Source organism: Zalophus californianus, chromosome 7 (genome assembly GCF_009762305.2).
Source record: "Zalophus californianus isolate mZalCal1 chromosome 7, mZalCal1.pri.v2, whole genome shotgun sequence".
NCBI classification, from domain to species: Eukaryota; Metazoa; Chordata; class Mammalia; order Carnivora; family Otariidae; genus Zalophus; species Zalophus californianus.
The window spans coordinates 43288-66862 of NC_045601.1; the positions used below are offsets into that span (position 1 = coordinate 43288).

A 23575-nucleotide genomic window follows, 5' to 3' on the forward strand; every position below is an offset into this window, starting at 1 on the left:
AACAGAGAAGCATCCTTTTTTTTTTTTTAAATGGAAGATTAACCCATATTAGTAATTTAGGTCATGACTATAAAATGATTACAAAATTTAAGATAATGGTTATTGGTGGGGGGTGTTGTGGCTGGACTAGAAGGAGAGGCCCCTGGGACACGGGCAAGGTTCTGAGTGGTGGTTGCAGGGATGTCGACTGAGTAATACACTATGCTAAATATTTGTTTTGTTAGGTTTTCTGTGTGTACTGTTTCACAGGGAAAAGCCTCAGAATTCAGTAAAGTGATTGGGAATAAGATAAATATGTCAACAAGACTTGTAATGAAACATTACATTAATACCAGGAACCAGAGAAACTTAGGAATTAACTTAAATGAAATGTATAAGCCCTATATGAAAAAAATAATAAAACTTGACTAAAAGAAGATCTACATGGAAAGATACTTCTTTCTTGGGTGGAAGGGGATAATATTGGACCGATGGATGGCAGTGGCTCCTCTCCTAGGCATGTTCACTACAGAAATGCCTGCACTGAACCACAAACAGGCATATAAGGGTGCTTCCTACAGCTGAAACACTGCTGATAATTAAGGAAATAGGTAAATACATAAAGGTACGTAAGAGATGATGTACATCTGTGATGCTATCAGACTCCACGACATACTGACTGAAAAAAAAGCAAAGCTATAAAACAACAAATGCTTTAGTATTTTCTAAATATGGGATCAAAAGCAGCCCAAGGAAAGAAACTGCACAGAAGGGGGCTTGGGAGATACCTGGGTAAGTAAGCAGAAGGGAGAGAAGGAAAGAACTGTTCCTTTCTGATTATGTGCCTCTGAACTGCTTGAAAATATACTTTGACAAATTAACCCAAACAATAAAATCCAAGAAATTACAAATTTCCAGGTAATATTCATGAGAAAAACAAACACCTCACCAAGCTGTACACATACCCAGCTTTAATACTGAAGGACTCTGGCCGAGAGCCTGGTTTTGCGTTCCCTAGCTATGTACCCTGGGGCAAATACCGCAGCTGAGGCCGGAGTTTGCTCACCTGGGAAAGAGGAACAAAACCGAATTATAGGTTTTGTGAGAATTACAGGCAATGTATCTGGGAAACAGGAGGTGCTCGATATATGGAAGATAATAAATCCATGTTTCATGAGCAACCTTAAATTTTCAGGTAGTTCATCCATTATCACTGCGACATACAATGCAATGTTGATTGAAACAAACAACGAGCAAGCAAGCACACATTGAAATGGTTTCAGGCAATTATATCTAAAATACAGCTTTAACAGTATGATCACACAAATCTTACAAGGTATCATTTATAACATCAATCTAACACTTTTATAAACAGCATTTATTGTACAGAGTACTTCTGAAGGAAGAAAAATATGTACAGCCATTCGTTCTCATTAATACGGCTACTTTGTCCTGCAATACTGAAAAGGCGGAATGTGTCTGGCACAAAAATAACCCCTAGGAGTCACGAATTAGAAAAACAACACTTTTAAAAAAGATTTTTACTTTTCTGGTAGAAATATAAAAACTGTGGTTTATGGGGAAGAAATTAAACAAAAGAAAAAGTCCAATCAATTGTAGAGGTGGCTTTAACACTTGAAGTTTTGTACTTCAAACCAACCTGCTGACAGCAGTATGTGTTTAAAATCTAAATATAAATAAACGGGCAGCCCTGCACAAACAGCAGCACAGTATGAGCAACTTACACAGCGCCGCAGAGTTCTCTGTGCAGAAGTAAGACCACTTCCCGGCATCACTGCGGGGAACGCAGGATGGAGAGCTTCACCGGGTGCCACAACCCACAGAACAGCCATCTTCTCACCAAATCGGGGCCATCCACAACACCACCATTTAAATGTACCAAAATTGATTTGTTTTAAAAACAAGTGGGTGCAGAGGCAGGAGTACGTAACAGCCATTATGTCGTCTTCCTGAAACCCTTTAGAATAGGGTAGATATTTTCGAATGCTTCATAAATTTCTGCTCTGACTTTAGCACCTATAAAGACAAGTCGGAGAAGAGAGTCTGAAATAGCTTTTCTTAACATGTTAAAGAGGTAAAATTACTTTGAAATAAAATTACTTTAAAACCATAAGCACAATTCTCATCCATTATTCTCCCACTTGCTGTCTTTAAGCAAGCTCTTCTGAACCTTCCCCTACTGTCTCCAAATGGCATTGTTGATGAATCTCAAAGAGTTACAGAAGGGTTTCCACCTTAAAATGCCATCTCTTAACCAATGTAATGGCCACCTTCCCTGCTCTCCCCACTACAGGTCTTGCTGTGGTCTGATTTCCCTGCTCTCACTCCCCCTGGTGGATATGTTTCTCATCAGTGTTAGGGTGGAGGAGAAGAAAGGGGCGAAGGCACTTGCTAGCCACCTGTCCCCAGTCTTCGAAATTACTTCTCAGCACTGAGAAAATGCTGTTCTCGAAACCCTTTCAAACCTTCGGACACTACTTCCTGTTACAACTTACCTGTTAATACAACTTTTCCAGAAACAAAAATAAGAAGAACAATTCTGGGTTTGATCATTCTGTAGATTAAACCAGGAAATAACTCTGGCTCGTAACTAGGAGGAAAATGGCAAAAAGAGTTTAGAAATTAAAAGCTGCCCATGCTTTAGGTAAAATGAGGACCTGCACAGGGAAAATACTGACTAAACCACAAACTCACCGGGAGATGAACCCAGAGGAGGGAGAACTTAAGGACAGTGAGGGCGACCTGTCATCAGTACTTGAGGACTAACAAACTATTTCTAATGAGTCTGGATTTTCTGCTGTACAAACGAGACCTTTAGATTTATGCTCTTCAGTGTCCGACCCTTATCAAGGCTCACGAGTGGCATGTCTGATTCGAACCCCAGCAGCCTCATTTCCCCAGTTCAGACAGCCTGAACCAGTTACGGTATCTGTGATTAACCTACTGGGAGACGCAGGACGGGCTTCTCTGAGGGAGGTACACTTGGGTGGGCATCTGAAATGCGAGTGGAAGTTTCCTAGGTGAAAAGTGGAACAAGAGGGTGCCAGGTATAAAACTGGGATATACTAGGGGCGCCTGGGTGGCTCAGTCATTAAATGTCTGCCTTCGGCTCGGGTCACGGTCCCGGGGTCCTGGGATCGAGCCCCGCGTCGGGCTCCCTGCTCCGCGGGAAGCCTGCTTCTCCCTCTGCCACCCCCCTGCTTGTGTTCCCTCTCTCGCTGTGTCTCTCTCTGCCAAATAAATAAAATCTTAAAAAAAAAAAAAAAAAAAAAAAACCTGGGATATACAAAAGCCTTGGTCCAAGAGAGGCAGGGCAAGTCTGAGGGGTGCAGGGAGCAGAGAGGCTGTAGAGGTGGGCAGTGGCCTTGTAAGTGGCAGGGAAAATAAGAGGAAAGAATATTCATTTCACTCAAGTTTATACTTTGCAGGTAGAACTCATATAATGTTCACTAGAAGAAATAATTCAGAAAACTGGGGATAAAAATTGATAGACGAGGTTGTGGATTTAATTCATGCATTTAAAATGCATTTACTGAGCAGTAAAATAACAGGGAATCAATTTCATCCCAGTCAAGGCGAGTTATAGATGTCAATAAGTGAAATGGGAAGTAGGAGAATGGTGAGAATAATATATTTTCCAAGACGTAAGGGAGAAACTTCATTAAATACATCTGTCACTACATCATTTGCACTTACATACTGTTTTGCACATGTTTTATCATGAACAATGTTTACACAGATTATAAATGAACTGTTGCCACAGGCAATACGTTTCAGACTCACCTGCTAAACTGTTGGTGGGTCAGCACAAGGCCTTCTAACCTTATAGGGAACTTCACATCACAGCTCCCCACCATGTTCTGAATCTTGAAGTCCAAGAACTTTGCTGGAAAACCTAACTTCTGTACAACCCTGGCATATTTCCTTGCTGCTAGTCTGGACTGTTCTTCACTAGGGAAAGGAAAAAGTGAGATAGTCATAGTCAAAGCCACCTAAAATAATTATTCAGATGAGTAACTTTATAAAAAGTCAAAACTAGAAAAGTTATTTTTTAAAAAAGTACAAAATGTCACCCCCCTTCCAGTAAGAGAAAAGAACAAAAGACATTAACTATTTTATTATAAAGTACTCCTATGTCCTTGACAGATAACTAAAGGCCTGCACCAAATTACTGATATGCCCAGGTTTTACAAAGTGGAGTATCTCATCATCACCATTATCATTACTATTACTATATTTTAGCCCACAATCCTGAGATGAAAACTAACAACTTCTTTTTGATAGGAAAATACTGATGAGATTTATACTTGTCTAATGCATACACTAATTCTGTCCTCTTTTATGTCAAATCTCTCATTATCCATTCTTATAACTCATCGGTTAGATAAAACTATGGTTTAGTAATATAGAGCTTATTAAGAAAAGCAAAATAAAAGCAAAACCATCATGAACAAAAGACTCTCAAGTACAGGGGTCAGGAATGACAAAAATTAAGCATACATACATGCAATGCTTTTTTTTTCTTGAGGAAAATAAATTTATTTGCAGCTTCCTATTTTGATAAACTAGATACATACTATTCAGTGTGTAGCAAATGGATAAAGAGAGCTAAACAGTGCACATGAAAAGCATGTCTAGGGGGCACCTGGGTGACTCAGTCGTTGGGCGTCTGCCTTCAGCTCAGGTCATGATCCCGGGGTCCTGGGATCAAGCCCCGCATCGGGCTCCCTGCTCAGCAAGGAGCCTGCTTCTCCAGCTCCCACTCCCCCTACTTGTGTTCCCTCTCTCGCTTTGTCTCTCTCTGTCAAATAAATAAAAAAAAACTTTAAAAAAATAATAAAAAAAAAAAGAAAGAAAGAAAGAAAGAAAAGCATGTCTGGGAAAGAAAAAACCATCTAGCATTGATTAATAAACCAGAAGCTTTCGACGCTCCGTCCAGGGGAAACAAGCAAGTCTCCTAAACGAAGACTTATATGAAAGCCAGGGATAGACCCACATCTTGCCTTCTGAAAAAAACTCAGAGACCAGGAACCACAATATCCACAACAATAACTGTCCCTTCATCCAATAAGCAAAAGCATCCACAGCCCCCTCTGTGTGTGGACAACTCCAAGTCATATGAATTATCTTTTATTTTAAAAGTTTAATTTACTTCATTTGTTCAAGCTTTATGAAGCTGATATATCTACTCTTTCCCCAACCTCTGCCTTCTACCAATTACGTGGAGTCTGTTAGACAAGGTTTAAAGTCAAGGTCCCAAAGTGTTAACCTTCATAGACAGGATCACTCCAAACAGATGCAGAATGTAGGCAACAGCCATTTTATGAAAAGGGTACAATCCTTACGACCTGCATAACCCTGACACTCATGAGGCAGACTATTTACAACAAGGGGCAGCAGGCATCTGTGACCAACACACATGGTACTGTTCACTGCCAGGACCAAGCAGATCTGTACACTCTCACACCATCAGCTCTGAATTTTGTGATTCCTGACCAATTTTTTTTTCACTTGGGGATGAATTCGTGCTATATATAGAATTTTTTACATAAAGGGATCCTTAGTAATAACTTGGATGTTACATTTTATCAAACATACATAAAATGCAACTAAATAATCATGATAATATATGACCAGGAGAATAAACTCCTTAAACCTACCTCTTGGCTCCTGTGCACACCATTTTCCCAGAACTGAATATCAGTGCAGTGGTTCGGGGCTCTCTTATTCTCATGATTACAGCAGCAAATCGCTAAAATGGTCAGAAATAATCGTTAATGAGGTCATGCCAAACTGCTGATTTCCTTTAGGAGAACAAGAAAATGACAAACAACATCACAACTGATAAGAAAGACCTGTTAAACATAGAGTTCTCATAATATTTGACATATGTTCCTATACAGGATTCTCTTACATCACCATGCAGCATGCATGGTTTTGCACAGGGAGCAGAATAAACAGTAACTACTAAGTACGCTGAGCCAAGATCTGTGTATTCTTTCACAGACATTACAACAAGAAATATTTGCAGGGTGCCTGAGTGACTCAGTAAAGCAAATGACTCTTGGTTTCAGCTCGGGTAATGATCTCAGGGCGGTGGGGGGGGGGGGGGGCGGTGTGGGATAGAGCCCCACGTCGGGCTTCGCGCTGGGCATGGAGTCTACCTGGGATTCGCTCTCTCCCTCTCCCTCTGCCCTTCCCCCCCATAAAAAAATATATTTTCAAATTTTTTACCTTACCTATGACATCCTTAATAAATACCAGTGTCTCTTTCTACCTTAGATTTGCTAGCTTCTAAACTGTAACTTTTCTGTTTTATTAATGATTTTTTTGGCAAATAGATTGATAAACCTTCTTTACCTCCAGAGGGAGTAAATCAGATTACAAACATACCAGTATGTAGTAAAATGACCCTCTGTTTCCAACTGGCTTCTAGAAACAGTATTGAAGTATTAACACTTACAAAATTGCAAAATAAGAAAAAAAAAATAAAAGTTCTTATCTTTAATTTCTACTTTTTAAGTTTTAACAATGTTTTTATTGCTAACATTATAACTCAAGGGGAACATATTTCAGCCATGGGTTGAATTAATGGCCTCCATTACTAGTGTAATTACATAAGAAAAAATTCATATAGGGGCGCCTGGGTGGCTCAGTAGGTTAAGCGTCTACCTTCGGCTCAGGTCATGATCCCAGGGTCCTGGGATCGAGCCCCACATCGGGCTCCCTGCTCAGCGGGGAGCCCGCTTCTCCCTCTGCCTCTGCCTGCCTGCCTGCCTACTTGTGCTCTCTCTCTCTCTGTCAAATAAATAAATAAAATCTTAAAAAAAAAAAAAGAAAAAATTCATATATTTCTAATCAAGATGACTCTAACAAATTAGACTGCTTTAGCAATGTTAGTTTAAAAATGCCGTCTTCCCTCAGATTTTACCATCATGCAGAACTCCTAGCACCATATTCTAGTTTATATGAGTCCCAGGAAAAGCCTAAGCATTTAGCACTTCCTAAATCCCCTCTACTGGTTTTATTGATCAAATAGTATCATTTCATTGGAGACTATAAAAAATTGTAAAACTATGTATTCAAAGTAAATAAAATGATACAAGATTAATTATTCTAATGCTACACATTATACAGGCTTGCCACGATGGACAAACGGTTACTTCCAGACCTTAGTTACCTTAGGATCTTAGACAAATACTTAAAAAAAATTTTAATATTTAGGTAAGTTCTTAAGATAATGATAAAAACACAGGTCAACAAACAGTTTTTATTGCTATATAAATAACCATTCAATTTCTTGGTGGAAGGACAATGTTGATATATATGTTTACTTTACCACTTTAAACAATTATAGAAGGGATATATATCGTGCACTGATGGAGAGACAGCAATGGAGACATTTCTTGGTCATCTACCTTCTACTTTTCCTTGTGTCTGCAAGCAACAACATTGGTTTGCTTTGGCTAAAGGTAATAACTAATACAAATAGTTAAGACTATACCAGGCACAATAGGTAATAAATATTGTACCTTCTTATTAAGGAAATTGTTACAGTTTATTAACATCACAAATTCAACATTACATATGTATCATTTTACTTAATATGCTGATATTACATTTCCAAGTCAAAGGTAAAATGCTTTAAATGATGAAAAAAGTTAAAAGTTCTGACTTTTCCTTTTTCTTATATTCTTACTCTAAATTAAAAAAGCAAAAAAGAACTGTTTTTACATCAAAGTATCTTTGTGGTTTCTTAAATGGCCACTGGGTAAACATAAAGATTTATTCTCATACCATAAAAAGAAGGGTAGCTAAATGAGTCATTTTTGTTCTTAGCCAGTTATTACAGCAATTTTTATCTTGGACATTTCTACCTAGGCTACATCTTTCTCACTTTTATATAAAAGACAAGGTTATGTTTTAGAGATTTAGAAACTCGCTCCAAAACCATTACTTAACATTTTTCTCAACCCACAGCTAATATTTATCCATCCAACTTAGCTATCTGTTACAGCTGACAAACATACCCCTACACTTCTATATTACTTTGTCTGCTTTCTATATAACTGTTAAATAATGCTCCAATCTAAACCCAGCTACTTTACTTCCCTTCCCTTAAAAAAAATTAAACTATTTTTGTAAACTATCAAAATAAATCTAAACCTGCCTCATTCTGACTGTTTTGCCCTGATGATACATCCTAGACATCTTCACTCAATGATTTATATATTTAACATAATCAAGGTATACTTTATACTGATATAGTTTAACTTCTAAATATTGTTATAAAACACTCTGTTACAACAGCTCATTCTACTAAAAGTTATTTTACTAGAGGATCATGAGTAAATATTAATAGTCCATAAGATCTGGGTTTACGTCATGAGGAAAATAAGAGTTTTCGATCTTTTTTGAGTATCTCCAATTAAAACATTAAACATAAATTGGTGACTTATTAGAAAAATCAGACTTCTGAAGGAAATATCCATTGTAAGATTACACCCTACTCTAGGGAAAGGGGCTTCACTATACTATGCAAACACCAGCTCTTACGAGGTTTAGCCACCACTGACAACAGAATAATATATATAGTTTTTAAGTTGAGGTGGGAGGCAGAAACTTAGTCATTGTATTTCTCTTTGTTTTATTTAAATATCTCAAAATGGCTTGGTTCCACTCAAAATCATCTTCAAATTTTAATACTTAGGCATGTGCACACACATATGTGCATACAAACAAAAAGCCACCAGCAAAGACAGAGACAAATATGTACATTGATTCAAACTCTACAAAAATATTGGTGAGGATATTTAACTTGAGAAGTTCAAAAGGCTACTTCACAGGCCAAGAAAAACTGTAATAGAGGGCAAGACTCTGAATTCTCACTTAGATGTGATCTAGTAGCCAAACCAAAAACTTTAGATATGCTTAATAATAGCGTGTCTGTAGTTCTCCTTTTGATTGAAGCTTTCCTTTGTTAAAAGGCCAATGTTAAAACAGTCCAAGTTTCCAAAAAGAGTTTTATTTTCCTTCGCCTAAAGTCTTAGCCCTAATGACGAGGTGAGTTACACCTCAAAATCCCCACAAATTCTCACCCTATGACACTGTTTCTGAAAGACCTAGGAAAATTGGCCTGGCTCCTACTAATGGTCCACTAATTTGCTATATCTTGGTCTTGTCAAGCACAGGTCTCCCCGGCTACTGGAAAGTGGAGTATTCCTGTGAAACCTTTTGTAAGCTAAAATGGAGTAAAGTGAGGAAACAATTATCATTTTGTAAAAGCAAAAATTCTCAGATGTCTTTCTGTTAGCAAAAACAGGTACTAATGTAGGTCCTTCATAAGAGCAAAGTGACTTAATGCAAACTTCTGGATAGCATGGGAAACCTGGACTGGTCAAACCCATGTGTAATATACAAAGTCTTGTGCCCACTTACGGGTAAGCTACATTTCCAGAGGAAACATCACTGCACACATCTCCATGTGATATACAGGCAGACAGAAACATGAAAGAGATATCAGTGGAAGTTGGCTTCAAACTGTCTAGAAGAAAGTGTTTCAGACTCTCCTCCCTGAAATACTTTTCTCAAGCATCAGGAATAGATGCATGGATACCTTCCCCAGTTTGCATGTACTCAGAATCCAAATGGATATGGGTTCTGCCTGAAGACTAACCCCAAATCTACTAAAAGGCCTCCAGAAAGTGATGACTCCTGAAAATACAGCTTCCTCCCAAGACTTCTCTGAATCAAGGACAGGACAACAGACTTTGTATATTTAATGCCTTTTCTTTCTCTCACTTCTTCCCTTTGGTTTTAATCATTTTGTGCTGTTCGCAAAATGTGGTACAAGAACATGATTTCACTTTGTGTATGAGACTTCTACCCTGACTGGGGAGTTCCTGAACTAAGACAGGAGCTCCTGGATTGTGGCTCAAAAAACAAATGAAACCACTCCCCCAAAAATCATAAATTCACTGGCTAAAACAGAGTCAGATAATAAAATTGTCCTCAACTATTTTATTGGCCAGCCAAGTAGTATTGGTACAATTGCTAGTTAAGTGGATAAATACTGGGGGTGGGGAGGGGGGACACAGAACAGAACAATCACTTGAGAAGAAGACTTCATTCTTAAAATTGACCCAACTGATTCTTGGGAGTTAATTCTTCTGGTTAGGCATAAGAAAACTTAAGAAAAACAAAAACAAAAACAAAAACAGAAAACCTGGATATATGAAGTGAATTTCACTTAATTCTTATGATACTTAAGATGCTTCTTATTCTTTGCTACTCTTCCACTGTCAAATATCCAGGTGCTAAAATGCTGCCCCTTGGCCACTCTTTCAAGATAACATTCAAATACTACCAAATAAGAAAAGGAGTAAAACCCTCATGGGCAACCTAGACTGGGAATTTAACTAAAGGGGGGACATGGGAGACTTCAGTAAAGGAAATGGTGCTAACCTGGCAAAAATGAGAGGCACTAAGCAGACACTGACACACATTACACAGACAGCCTGTCACATATAATTCAGTTAAATTCTTGAGTTTTTCTTTCTGCTTGCTTTTTTTTTCTTATATAAAATCTTATTCTTCCTTTGTTAGACAAAATAAATTTAGTATCAGCTCCCCATGTATAAAAGTTAACAGCATGCTAATAATAGATGTTCTCAACTTTAGGGGAACTGTCTTCTGCAGGGCCCTGTCCCAGAGGTCTTCAGTCTGATCATCTTCTACACTCAAATGCCTGGTCTGTCTGGTCTGGTCCTCAAAGAATGTCCACTCATTTGTATGTGCAAATATTTACTATTTTTTTTAAAAATAGCTTATCTACTAATGCAGAGTCTTACCATGTACTCAGGCTACTATCTTAACATCAAAAATCTTGTATTTTTACCCCATAATCTTTTTATTATAAAAAGCTTAAAAGTTATACAAATACAGAAAAATATAATAAACTCCCTTGTACTTACTACCCAACTCTGAAAATTATTAACTTCTGGCCAATCCTGTTTCACCCAAGTGCCCTTCCCCAATTCTCCAACTGAATTGTTTTGAAGTAAATTCCAGAGAACGTATCATTCCCTTCTACATAGATTTCAAAACATAAATGAAACCATACCACATATTTTGTTCTTTAATGTCACAGGATCCCCATCACAATGGGTACATAAATTTTAGTAGTTTAACTTGTAGACTGCCGTGACTCTAGGGTCTCTCACATGGTAGCTATTCGATAAAAAAAAAGATACACATTTTGCTTTAATTCCTCATTTTGTTGGTGTCAACAAACATAAGCATGACATATTTTGGTCTAGGGACCTTTAACAGTAAATTCCTGTATTATTATAGTTTGAAATACATTAAAATTGCTCTGACCTTGGGATTATATTCAGCATTTCGGGCACGAAGTGCAATGGTCTTCAGGTCAAGCTTACAGCCAAGATTCACTGTGGATACGATATTTCTGCAAGACATTTGAAAAGAAAACATGATCATTTAACTTTTATAGGTTGAGATGTTAGATCATTATCTAGAAATCCGATTGTTTTACTAGAACAAATTTAATTACATTAGTTTAATTTAAACTAATTTAAGTTTTAAATTTTTTTTAATTTGTTGACATTTATTAAGTGTTTACCATACACCATGGTGAGCATCTTACACAGGTTATCCCACTTGATACTTACAATGCACTATGAAGTAATAACTATTAATACTCACATTTTCAGATGAAGCTGAGGCTTAAATGGGGCAGTTAACTTGCTCCAGATAATCTATCCCTAGAGCCATGCCTTAGCCTTTTGTGAAGCCCTTATATGCCCTTTGAATGAAACTAATTGCCCATAAACCATCATGGATGGGCATGGAACATCACTGTCCTGTGAATACTGATTCCAGATTGCAAATACATCTCCAATAGTTTCTAGCTCATTGCTGCTTGATTCTTTTCCTGTCCTGTCAAAATGCAATACTCTGAAAACTTGATGGCTCACAATTTGATTGGATAAGAGAAGAGCTGTGTACCTTAATACACAACGGTAAGACCAATTAGAATGATCAACCCAATGAATGTTTTCATTTCTATATCATCTGTCTTCTTCCAATCAATTTTATATACACACCTACCTGTAGCATTTCTCTCCTTACAAACTGAATCAAATAAGTTGTGGTGCATCCACCACAAATTTAGTCATATAATTGCTACATGTATTCTTTTTTCTTTTTTTAACCAAGAGTACATAAGGGTTCAAATTTCTCCATGTCCCCAACATTTGTTATATTCTGTTTTTGACAGTGGCCATCCTAACGGGTATGAGGTGGTATCTCACTGTAGTTTTGATTTGCATTTACATGTTTAGTGATGTCAAGCATCCTTTCATGTGCTTATTAGTCATTCATGTATTTTCTTTGGAGAAATATGTATTCAAGTCCTTTGCCCATTTTGGAATCAGGCTCTTTTTTTGTTGTTGGGTTTTGAGTAGTTCTCTAAATATCTATCAGATACATGATTTGCAAGCATTTTCTCCCACCTTCTGGGTTGCATTTTTACTCTGTGACCAGTGTCTTTTGATACACAAGTTTTTAAAATTTTCATGTAGTCCAATTTATCTGTTTTTTTCTGTTGTTACCTGTGCCTTTGGTGTTACATCCAAGAAAACACTGCCAAGTCCAACATCATGAAGGTTTTGTCCTGTTTTCTTCACCGAGTTTTGTTTTGGGTCTTACATTTAAGTCTTTGATCTATTTTGAGTTAGTTTTTATTTTTTTCATATCCAAAATCTGTTTATTGGGATAGTTGCTTTTTCTTTTTTTTTTTACGATCTTATTTATTTATTCGACAGAGAGAAACAGGGAGAGGGGGAACACGAGCAAGGGGGGTGGGAGAGGGAGAAGCAGGCTTCCCGCCGAGCAGGGAGCCTGACGCGGGGCTCAATCCCATGGGACCACGACCTGAGCCGAAGGCCGACGCTTAACGACAGAGCCACCCAGATGCCCCGTTTATTGTGATAGTTTCACACTCATCTTGATTCCTGGTGCTTTCGGTGCTGCTTCCGCCTAAAGGAAGCCTTGGCTTTTCCTCCTGTGGGCTGACAGAGGACAGCGGAGCAGCCAACCCACAAAACCACCATTTGTGGCTAAAGACAGTGGTGATTATGTAGCATCCCAGGTACTCCACGTCCATCAAGTAGGAGTTGGGGCCTGCACCAGGTGCTTCTTCTTGTACTTCCTCTTCTCCTCTTCCGGGGACGGGTAAAGGAGGTTCTCCACAAGAGGCATGCTCTCGGGGGGAGGTCGTCACCGCCGGAGAGCTATTTTGAGGTAGTTTGTGTGTGTGGTGTTAGTTAGGGGCCCAACTTCATTCTTTTGTATGTGGATACCCAGTTGCCCCAGCACCATTTGTTGAAAAGATCACCCTTCCTCCACTGAACAGTCTTGGCTCCCTTGACAAAAATCCACTGACCATACATGCAAGGGTTATTTCTGGATTCTTGTTCTCCTGTATCGGTCTATATGTATGTGTCAATGCCAAGACCATGCTGTTTGACTACTGTAACTTTGTAGTAAATTCCGAAATCAGGAAGTGTCAGTCCTCCGGTTTGCTCTTCTTTTTCAGGATTGTTTTGACTATTCAGGGTCCCTTAGGATTCCATACGAATTTCGGCATGAGCTTTTCTATTTCTGCAAAAAATATCATTGGGATTTTGCTATGATAGCGCTGAATACATAGATCATTTTGGGTAGTATTAAGATTTTGACAATATTAAATCATGAGATGTGTTTCCACTTACTCAGGTCTTAATTCTTTCAGCAATGTTTTAGAGTTCTCATCCTAAATCTTTCACATCCTCGGTTAATCTCGGTTTACTCTTTTTGTTCATGTTGTTAAGGGAATTGCTTTTGTAATTTCCTTTTTATATTGTTCACTGTGTACTGAAACGCAACTGATTTTTGAGTGTTAACTTTGTATCCTGCCACTTTTCTAAATAAATTCCCTTATTATATCTAATATTTTTTTTTGGTGGATCTTCATGATTTTCTATGTATAAGATCATAACATCTGCAAATAGAGGTAATTGTACTTCTTCCTTTCTACTCTGGATGCTTTTTATTTCTTAGTATTGCTCTGACTAGACCTTCCAGTACTATGTTGAATGTAAGTGGAGAAAGAGGTCATCCTTGCCTTGTTCCTGATCTTACAGGAAAAGCATTAAATCTTTCAACATTATCAGGCTTGCTATGATTTTTTACATATTACTATGTTAAAGTAGTCTCATCTTTTCCTATTTTGTTGTGTTCTTATAATGAAAGGGTGTTGAATTTTGTCCATTCTTTTTCTGCATCAATTGGGATGATCACTTTTCTTCTTCATTTTATTGTTGTGGCATATTACACTGGTTGGTTTTTATATGCGGACCCATCCTTGCATTCTAAGAATAAAAATCCCACTTGGTCATGGTGTGTAATATGCTGCTTAATGATGTTTCCTAGTATTTTGTGGAGGACTTCTCCAACAATGATCATGGGGATACTGGTCTGTAGATTTTTTTTTTTTTTTTTTTTTTTACAGTGTCTTTGGCTTTGGTGTCAGCATAGTCAGTGAATGAGTTAGGAAGCATTCTCTCCTCAATTTTTTTGGAAAAGTTTGAGAAGGACTGGTGTTAGTTCTTCCTTAAATGTCTGGAAGAATTCACCAAAGCCGTCCAGTCCAGGGCATTTCTCCTGCTCTGCCGTCTCCCCAGAATCCTTTTCTTTCTTTTCTTTTCTAAGTTTATTTATTTAAGTTATCTCTACACCCAACATGGGCTCGAACTCACAATCCTGAGATCAAGAGTCACATGTTCTTCCAACTGAGCCAGTCAGCCCCTTAAAAACATATTCTTATATATTCATTAATTATTTACCCAATTCTTCATAAGCCTGTAAGATCTAGAGGCCACTGAAATTCCCACCCAGAAGGGCTCTTAGTGGATATGGGAACTCAGTAATGTGGCTGACTAGATGCTTTGTAGAATACCAGAAAGTTTAAGGTGCCAGCAAGAAACAAACACCCCATCACAACTGGTTATAACTGATGATTTAAACAAGCGGTGCAAACTTAAATGCCCATAAGACCCAGACAAGCGTGCAAAACAGGGAGTGGTGTTGACAAAGGTGAATTCACAAGTGATTATCTCTCTAAATCAGTAAAATGAAAACTGTTTGATTTTTAAAACTGTGTCAGGTCAAACACCCAAGGCAAGATTTGGGGAACAGGACCCACAATTAAATATTATTAGTTCTAAAAACGACCAGAGATGGTCTACAAGAAAATTGGATGATGTAGTTATTGCAAATGACCCTTCCATTTGGCTGTTTCCTAAAAGCAAAAGCTATGTACGTCTCATCGCATGAGAATATTTGTATGTTTTCCAGAAATTGTTTTCCCACCTCACCCACCCCACACCCAATGTTGTCACATATAGAACCCATTTCATGTATGTAGAAAAGTCCATTTAGGACAAGAACGGACATCCTCAGCTTGTGGAAAGGACACAGCTCTCAAAGAGTTATATGCAGCCCTCATAATAACCAATGAAGACAAACAAGGGCCACTATGAACTAACAAAGACTAAGTAACTAATTTTCCCTTCCCCCAAACTGAAAATTTCGCAAGGGAAGGAGATTACATAAGGCTTGATTCAGCAAATCAGCTTCAGGAAAATGTCTATAATAACAATTTGGTAGCTTGTGTCTATATATACACAAAATTATAAACACAAGCTACCAAATGTCTGAAGATGTTATGCGAGCCTTCTACTGAGGGGACCGAATCACTCAGGCAGCTTAGCATCCCCTTCTCATGTGAGAGAGAGAGAGCAAATGTTGATACATGGTTACCACTAGTACTACACCCTTAAACCAATCCACCTGAAAACAAAGAAGAGCAGCACCCAGTCAAGGGACCCTTCCAGGGTGAGGGAGAAGACACAAGACAAAGTACTCACTGCAGCTGCGGCACGATCCCCGAGCTCTCAGAGGCTGGTGTGGCAGGGGTAATGGGGGTCATGGGGGTCATGGGGGAGGGATACAAGGGGGTGGTGCCCGGCAAGGGTGCAGTGGTGAGAGTCTGTGAGTGGAAGAGCTGTGGCGTCTGGCCCGAGGCCCCCTGTGTTGCCTGCTGGGATGTCGACTGCTGAACCGCCGCTACGGCCTGCTGCTGGGCCTGCTGCTGGGCCTGCTGCTGGGCCTGCTGCTGGGCCTGCTGCTGCCTTTGCTGCTCCTCCAACAGAGAGAGGCTGCTGGTGTTCTGGATAGGCTGTGGAGTCAGTCCTGTGCCATAAGGCATCATTGGACTGAAGATAGGGATCCCAGGAGTCATGGCACCCTGTGCAAAGTCAGGAGAACAGTATAGTTAGGCCAGCTGGTATCAGGTATTCCTGGCACTTATGTGGTAGAGGAGGAGGTGAGAGGTATGAGGACAGATGCCTTCCCATTATAAATGGGGTTATGATGCCTTAATAGAAAGGCATCTGCGGGGCGCCTGGGTGGCTCAGATGGTTAAGCGTCTGCCTTCACCTCAGGTCATGATCCCAGAGTCCTGGAATCGAGCCCCGCATCGGGCTCCCTGCTCAGTGGGGACCTGCTTCTCCCTCTCTCCCTGCTCATGCTCTCTCTCTATCTCTCTCAGTTTTATTTATTTAGTATTCAGTCTCAACTGAATAAACAAAATCTTAAAAAAAAAAAAAGAAAAAGAAAAAAGAAAAAAGAAAGGCATGTGCTGTTCTTACACGTATCACTTTCCTTTTCACCATAACATAGGAGGTAAAAGCTCAGTATGTGGGGTTATACCTAGGTGTGAAATCCAACCCTGTGACTTACTACATGTGAAAACTCGAGAAAGTTGCTTAGGCCTTCAGGCATATCTACAGGATAATAATGTTCTAATACCATTAGAATAAAGGAAATAACTGGAGTGACTGCCCGTCCGTGTTTAAACTATTACCCTAGTATATTGCCTGGGTAGTTCCCTGTTCACTCTCAATGGATTTGTCCAAGTTTGGATGATATATATGCTTACCCTAGAGATGCCACTTAACTCATTCAATGCAATGACAGGCACTAGAAAACACTGAAGTGTTAATAACAGTAACAACAATTATTAGAATACTATTCAAAAAGGTGGATCATTTGCTCTCCAAAAAGTTTAAATCAAGAAAATCCAACGCAACTATCAGAACAATATCAATTTGTTTTTCCAAATGCTTAACTTTTCCAGACACTGTTACATTTATTAACTTATAAGTCTCAAAATAGCCCTTTGGTAAAGGAAAAAGTAGATGCTGTTCTTCCCACATTAAGGACAAGAAAACTGACACCAGGAGCAGCAGCTAAATGACTTTCCTAAGACCACAGATCTCACTAGTAGAGAAGCCACAATCACAGCTAAGATTTCCTGAGACCCAGTCCAGTGCTCTCACCCAACACCAAAATCCACAGAGCCAATGAAGCTTGCAGAGCCTGCAGTGACTTTGTGGCCCTCTTAAAATTATATCCAATATTGGGGCACCTGGGTGCCTCAGTCAGTTAAGCGTCTGCCTTCGGCTCAGGTCATGGTCCCAGGGTCCTGGGATCGAGCCCCACATCAGGCTCCCTGCTCCGCAGGAGGCCTGCTTCTCCCTCTCCCGCTCCCCCTGCTTGTGTCCCCTATCTCGCTGTCTCCATCAAATAAATAAATAAAATCTTTAAAAAAAAATTATATCCAATATTTCTGCATGAAGGAATCCATAGTTTTCATTAGATTCTCAAATGGGTGCAAGATCCAAAAGAGCCATAATCCTTTCCCACTTTATTTGGCAGAAAGCAGAAACCAAAACTGAGATATTTACGTTACACTGTTTAACCAACATAGTGGCAGAAAGAATGTGGGAGGAGGATCTAAAGTATACTGCCACCCTAACAGTACAGGCCTTATTCTACTGCCTCTAACAGGTCTATAAAATAGTGGCTAGAAAACATTCAGGTTCTGTTATTTAAAAAGACTAAGGTTTTTGAAAGGTCTGCCTTTCTTTATGTCACATATACGAATGAACTCAAAATGGATCACAGACATACATGTAAAAGCTAAAACTATGAAGAAAAAAATCCTTAAGACTTTGGGTAAGCCAAGATTTCTTAGAACACAAAAGCACTAACGATGAAGTAAAACTGATAAATGGACTTCAGAAAAAAAATAAGAGCTTCTACTTTCTGAAAGACATCACTAAAGAAAATTAAAAAGTAAGGCACACCACGGACTGAGGGAAAACATCTACAGTACCTACACCTGAGAAAGAACCTCTATCCACAATACATGAAGAGCAATTCCACTTCAATAAAAGATAGACAAATAATCCAATAAACAAATGGGCAAAAGATGAGAAGGACATTCTACAAACGAAGACATGTAATTGGCCAGTAAGCACTTGATAAGATGCTCAAGATCACTAGTCATCAGGAAAATGCAAATTCAAATCACAAAGAAATACTACTAAGCAACCACTAGAATGGCTAAAAGTTAAGGCCTCAAGTGTTAGTGAGGATGTGGACCAACCAGAACTCTCACATGCTGCTGGAGGAACTAGAACACGGTTTGAGTGTTTCTTGTAAAGTGAAACATACACTTACCATATGACCTAGCAATCCCACTCCTATGCATTTACCCACGAGATAGAAACAGTATACACAAAGCCTGTTCACAAATGTTTACAGCAACTTTATTCATAATAGCCCAAACCTAGAAACCCCCCTAATGTCAGCAACTGGAGAATGGATACACAAAATGTGGTACATCCATACAATTGAGTACTACTTGGCAAAAAAAAGGAATCTGCAGACATACAAATGTAATATTGGGGAAAGAAGACAGACACAAAAAAGCACATACTGATATTCTGTTTGTATGAAATTCTAGGCAAGGCAAAACTATCTTTAGCTATGGATCAGCAGATCAGTTATATACAGATATATACAATTATCGAAACACTTAAAATGGGTGTTTTCATTTTATGAAAATTATATCTAAAGGTTATTTTTTTATTTAAAAACTTTATTTAAATTTAATTAATTAATATATGTGTATTATTAGTTTCAGAGGCAGAGTTTAGTGATTCGTCAGTTGCATATAACACACAGTGCTCATTATATCCAATGTCCTCCTTTTTTGGGGGGCGGATTAAGATTTTATTATTTATTTGACAGAGAGACACACAACAAGAGAGGGAACACAAGCAGGGGGAGTGGGAGAGGGAGAAGCAGGCTTCCCGCGGAGCAGGGAGCCCGATGCGGGGCTCGATCCCAGGACCCTGGGATCGTGACCTGAGCCGAAGGCAGCCGCTTAACTGACTGAGCTGCCCAGGTGCCCCACATCAAGTGTCCTCCTTACTGCCCATCACCCACCCACCTCCCCTCCAGCAACCCTCAGTGTGTTTCGTAGAGTTAAGAATCTCTTGGTTTGTCTCCCTCTCTGATTTCATCTTATTTTATTTTTCCCTCCCTTCCCCTATGATCCTCTATTTTGTTTCTTAAATTCCACATGAGAGAAATCATATGATAACTGCCTTTCTCTGACTTATAGGCTATATTCTTTTTTAGATTTATTTATCAGAGAAAGAGAGCATGAGTGGGAGGGGCAGAGGGAGAGGGAGAACAGATCCCAAGCTGACTTCACACCAAGCCCAGAGTCCAACGTAGGGCTCCACCCCCACAACCCATGAGATCATGACCTGAGCGGAAACCAAGAGTCAGATGCCCAACCGACTGAGCCACCAAGGCACCCCACAAATAACATATCTACTTAAAAAAAAAAAATGTAACCTTTTGGGGCACCTGGGTATGAGCTCAGTCAGTTGTGCAGCCAACTCTTGGCTTCGGCGCAGGTCATGATCTCAGGGTCAAGGGATCGAGCCCCATGTTGGGCTCTGCACTCAGTGGGGAGTCTGCTGGACATTCTCTTCCTCTCACTCCCCCACCTCTCTCTCTCAAATAAATAAATAAAATCTTTAAAAAAATAAAAAAATAAAAAGTAGATATGTTATTTGGAACCTTAAACATAAAAAAAATAAAACCAGAAAATAATTTGGTTAGAGTTACTTTCAAAATCAAAGACCCGATAATCAACATTTCATAAATGTTTATGGAAAGATTAAGATTTATAGACAAATACATATTTTAACTTCCAAATAAACTCCCAAAATTTAACACTATCATGCCTATTCAAAGCCTAATAGAACTTCTCAACAAAATAAGAGAAACTTAAAACCATATAAATCCATTTTCAACAATAAATGGTTAAATTCCCTTCCTTCCTTTTTACACTGTCTCTCACAATGCAGATTCTGTCCCATCTACACACTCCCTCCAGCTGTATTACCTGAGGGGAGGCCAGGCCCTGAGCATAAGGCGGCAGGCTGTTGTTCTGATCCATGATGTTCACTTTCTTCTTGGTAAATCAAATACCTTTGGACTGGAACTCGCCTCGGCATTCAGTCTTTTCCTAGAGCATCCCCAGTACACGCTTCTTAGCAACTTCCTCAACTGCTTGCGTTATCTTCATGTACACCAAGAAACAGTAATCTGCTTTGAAAAAAGTTCAAAGTTTAATATAAGAACACAGGCAGGCTGTAGTCTTATAAACCAGTTCCATGATTACACAAAAACTAGGAAAAAAACAATGAAGCTATTTTGGAATATATTTTTTTAACCTTATAATGCTGAAATGTTATTCTTTCCATGTTTATTGTGACTGCATGTAAAACTGTCAATAGAACAAAAATTGTTTTATTACATATTTAAATACTTAGAATGTTCAAAATTAAGGTGTCATAATCAACGTTAAAAACCTTTGGGGAAAAACACTCAGGGAAAACAAATTCCTAAGCAAACTGTCATATCTGAGTCGAAATATTTATTGAGCACTGTATACACAGTGCTATTAGATATTTTATATCCTCCACAATGTCTTGGGTCTCCACAAATAGGAGGCCCGACCGTCACCTGGGGAGAAGGCGGATTCCTGTCCCAAGTTCAATAAATATTGAATTGGATCCAATACACTTTGGTGTGATCATTTACTGATCTACTAATTTAATAGAACACTGTGATAGAAGCTTTACAGACTCCAAAATAAAACATGTTTTATTACTTGATCTCTTTAAAACCTGTAAATACAAACTGTGCTCTATCTAGTTTTCTTTAACTCATCAGCTCTTTACTGGCTACACCTTTTTTATTCCTTTTAGACCAAAGAACCAAGTGACTACTGACAGAGCTTTTGTTGAGTTTTGTTCAGATGGATTCTTAACTGGCTGAGGATTGCTATAAGAACTGACTGATTCAAACAGGACCGCTGATTAACACATCAAGAGCAGCATCTAGTTATCACATAGTAAGCACAGGATAAATGTTAGCTGCTATTATTATTAGATTTCAGTTTAAACATTATCATCTAATAAGATATCGTCACATATAGAACTTGCTGATACATCAAAGACACACATGATCTTCAAGCATGTATTGGTACAAAGCAAGTACTCAGATATTTGTTGGATGAATGAGAGAATCATATATCCTACATACCCATCACTGTAAAACACCAAAAAAAAAAAAAAGAGAGAGAGAGAGAGAGAGAAAGAAAAAAAAATGACCACTCTGCTTCAGAAAATGTCAGATATAAAAAAGTTATATTTTTAAAATTGTTATCCTATAACAGAAGTGCTACAAATATGAAAATGATGAGGATATAGTCATTAGCATCAGAGTTCAATTTGAAGGGTATGCAAATAATTACTGCCAAACTGAAGTGCTATAATAACAGAGATGTACGATGCTGTTCCTGAGTGAGAATCCAGCAAATGTCTTTGCAATCTCTACTTGCACAGAGCACGTAATCAAGAACAAACGCGGACATGCTATGGAAAGAGAGCAACTGCCAAGTGTTTCTGAAGGGGAGTATTTTCACAAAGCACGCACTAACTTGGGTCTAGCAAGGTAAGCAGAATTTTACAAATCAGAATTCAGGCAAAAGATCAATCATAAGACCACAAAGACTGAAAGAGCATGCAGTATGCAAGCAACAAGCTTAAGAGAGGAGACAGCAAGTATCAGTGCAGCCACACTGTTTCCGAGTTTTACTCGTTCTTACACTGGCAAAAGAGCAGCGACGAGAGTTTGAAGTGCCGCCTGAATAGATCTACTTTGGCAAGAGTGTGGTTGAACTCGAAGACATAAAACTGGAGGCTGGAAGTTCAGTTTAAGGCAGTCACTGCTATGGTTGAGGCAAGAAAGGAGAGCGGGGTTTAAAGCACTCATAAACACGACAAGAGATTATCCAGAAACTGGTGGCTCCAGACCCCATGGGGCAAAGTCAAGTCTACACCAGGTGCGGAAGTACTAGGTTGGGGCCTGACGTCACGGCTGTTCGGAGCTCGTCTCTCACTCCCAGTGATGGGACGGACCATCTTTCCTCACCGTGAAGACCGCAGCTACTACACTTAGCTATTACTCAGAACCTACCCTATAAAACTAACTTCTCCTTCAAAAAGAGGGCTGTTTGCAGAGTGTGTTCCTATTTTGGAAACCGAAGCACCAAATCTGACATTTTTAAAAGACCATCCCTGGTGAGGGAAAAGAGTCAGTGAACTCCGTAGAGCCTCCAAGCACGCTCCTCTTCACACGGAAGCCTGTCCAGACTTTTACAAGACACCTAGGGCCGAGACGGCGAGGCCCGGTGAAGAAAGGGCTGTGCGCCTCCGCCTGACGCTCCACGGCGCCGCATCTCCGGCCGCCGACACAACGTGCGCGTCTCAAGCACCCTTCACACTAAAACTACCCCTGCTGGTAGCAAAGCGGGTGGACACGGGCCAGGCTGACCCTGCCCTCCGACACCGACAAGGAGACGAGGATGGCGGGAGCGGACGACGCCGGCTCCGGGATGTGCGGGGCTCCTCGGTCCCGGGCCCTCCCGGAGCCCTGCAGCCCGCGCCCCGAGGCTGGAAAGCCGCTTCCGAGGCACCGGGCGTCCGGGCAGGAGGCCGGGCTGGGTGGGCGGCCGGTACGGGCCCGAGCGGCGGCGGCGCGAGCGAGAGGAGCGCCCCCCTCCCCCCGCGGCCTGCGCGCCCACTCGGCGTCTCCCCCGCCATCGCCCCAGGGCCTCACTGAGGTGGTCGCCTCTGCACGAATCCTCAGAGAAGAGGAAAGGCAAAAAGTGCTGTTACCTGGAGTCCCTGCAGACCACTGCTGGCCCGCGAAAACGAAGTGAAGCCGCAGGCGGCCTAGGCGCCCGCCACGGCGACCCTGCCCGACCCTACTCAACTTCTGGCGCACGTTGATGATGTCACTTCCGCCAGTTCCAGCCTGGGCCTCAACAAGTTACCCACACGCCAGAGCGGCGGCCATGGGAAGTGTGGGCGCCCGGGCACTTCCGCTGTTTCCCTGGTACTTGGCTGAAGGGAAAGAAGGGGCGGGCGGAGCTCCTCCTGAGCTCCGGGTGGAGGCCGCCTGACCGGAGCATTTTCTACTTGGTCCTTGCTGCAGGGAGGCAAGGTAATGATTTTCA

At 40.1% G+C, this 23575-nt stretch overlaps 1 protein-coding gene and 1 pseudogene across 5 annotated transcripts; both read right to left on the bottom strand.

Moving 5' to 3' along the window:
* Window positions 1–1251: 1251 nt before the first annotated feature.
* LOC113927446 (TATA-box binding protein) lies at window positions 1252–23368 on the bottom strand. Of its 5 annotated transcripts, none has more exons than XM_027603272.1 (8): window positions 23235–23368; window positions 20393–20598; window positions 15990–16369; window positions 11380–11467; window positions 5661–5752; window positions 3784–3951; window positions 2496–2590; window positions 1252–2016 (listed from the first exon to the last, which is right to left on the bottom strand). In XM_027603272.1, the coding sequence occupies exons 2-8, from the start codon at window positions 20444–20446 to the stop codon at window positions 1937–1939; spliced, it is 957 nt and encodes a 318-aa protein (XP_027459073.1). In that variant the 5' UTR covers window positions 20447–20598; window positions 23235–23368; the 3' UTR covers window positions 1252–1936. The 5 variants fall into 5 exon arrangements, with proteins under 5 accessions (XP_027459073.1, XP_027459072.1, XP_027459074.1 ...); XM_027603271.1 differs by having other exon boundaries at window positions 20393–20595; window positions 23235–23356; XM_027603273.1 differs by lacking the exon at window positions 23235–23368 and adding an exon at window positions 22534–23061 and having other exon boundaries at window positions 20393–20595.
* On the bottom strand, window positions 13023–13355 carry LOC113926369 (annotated as a pseudogene).
* Window positions 23369–23575: the final 207 nt, after the last annotated feature.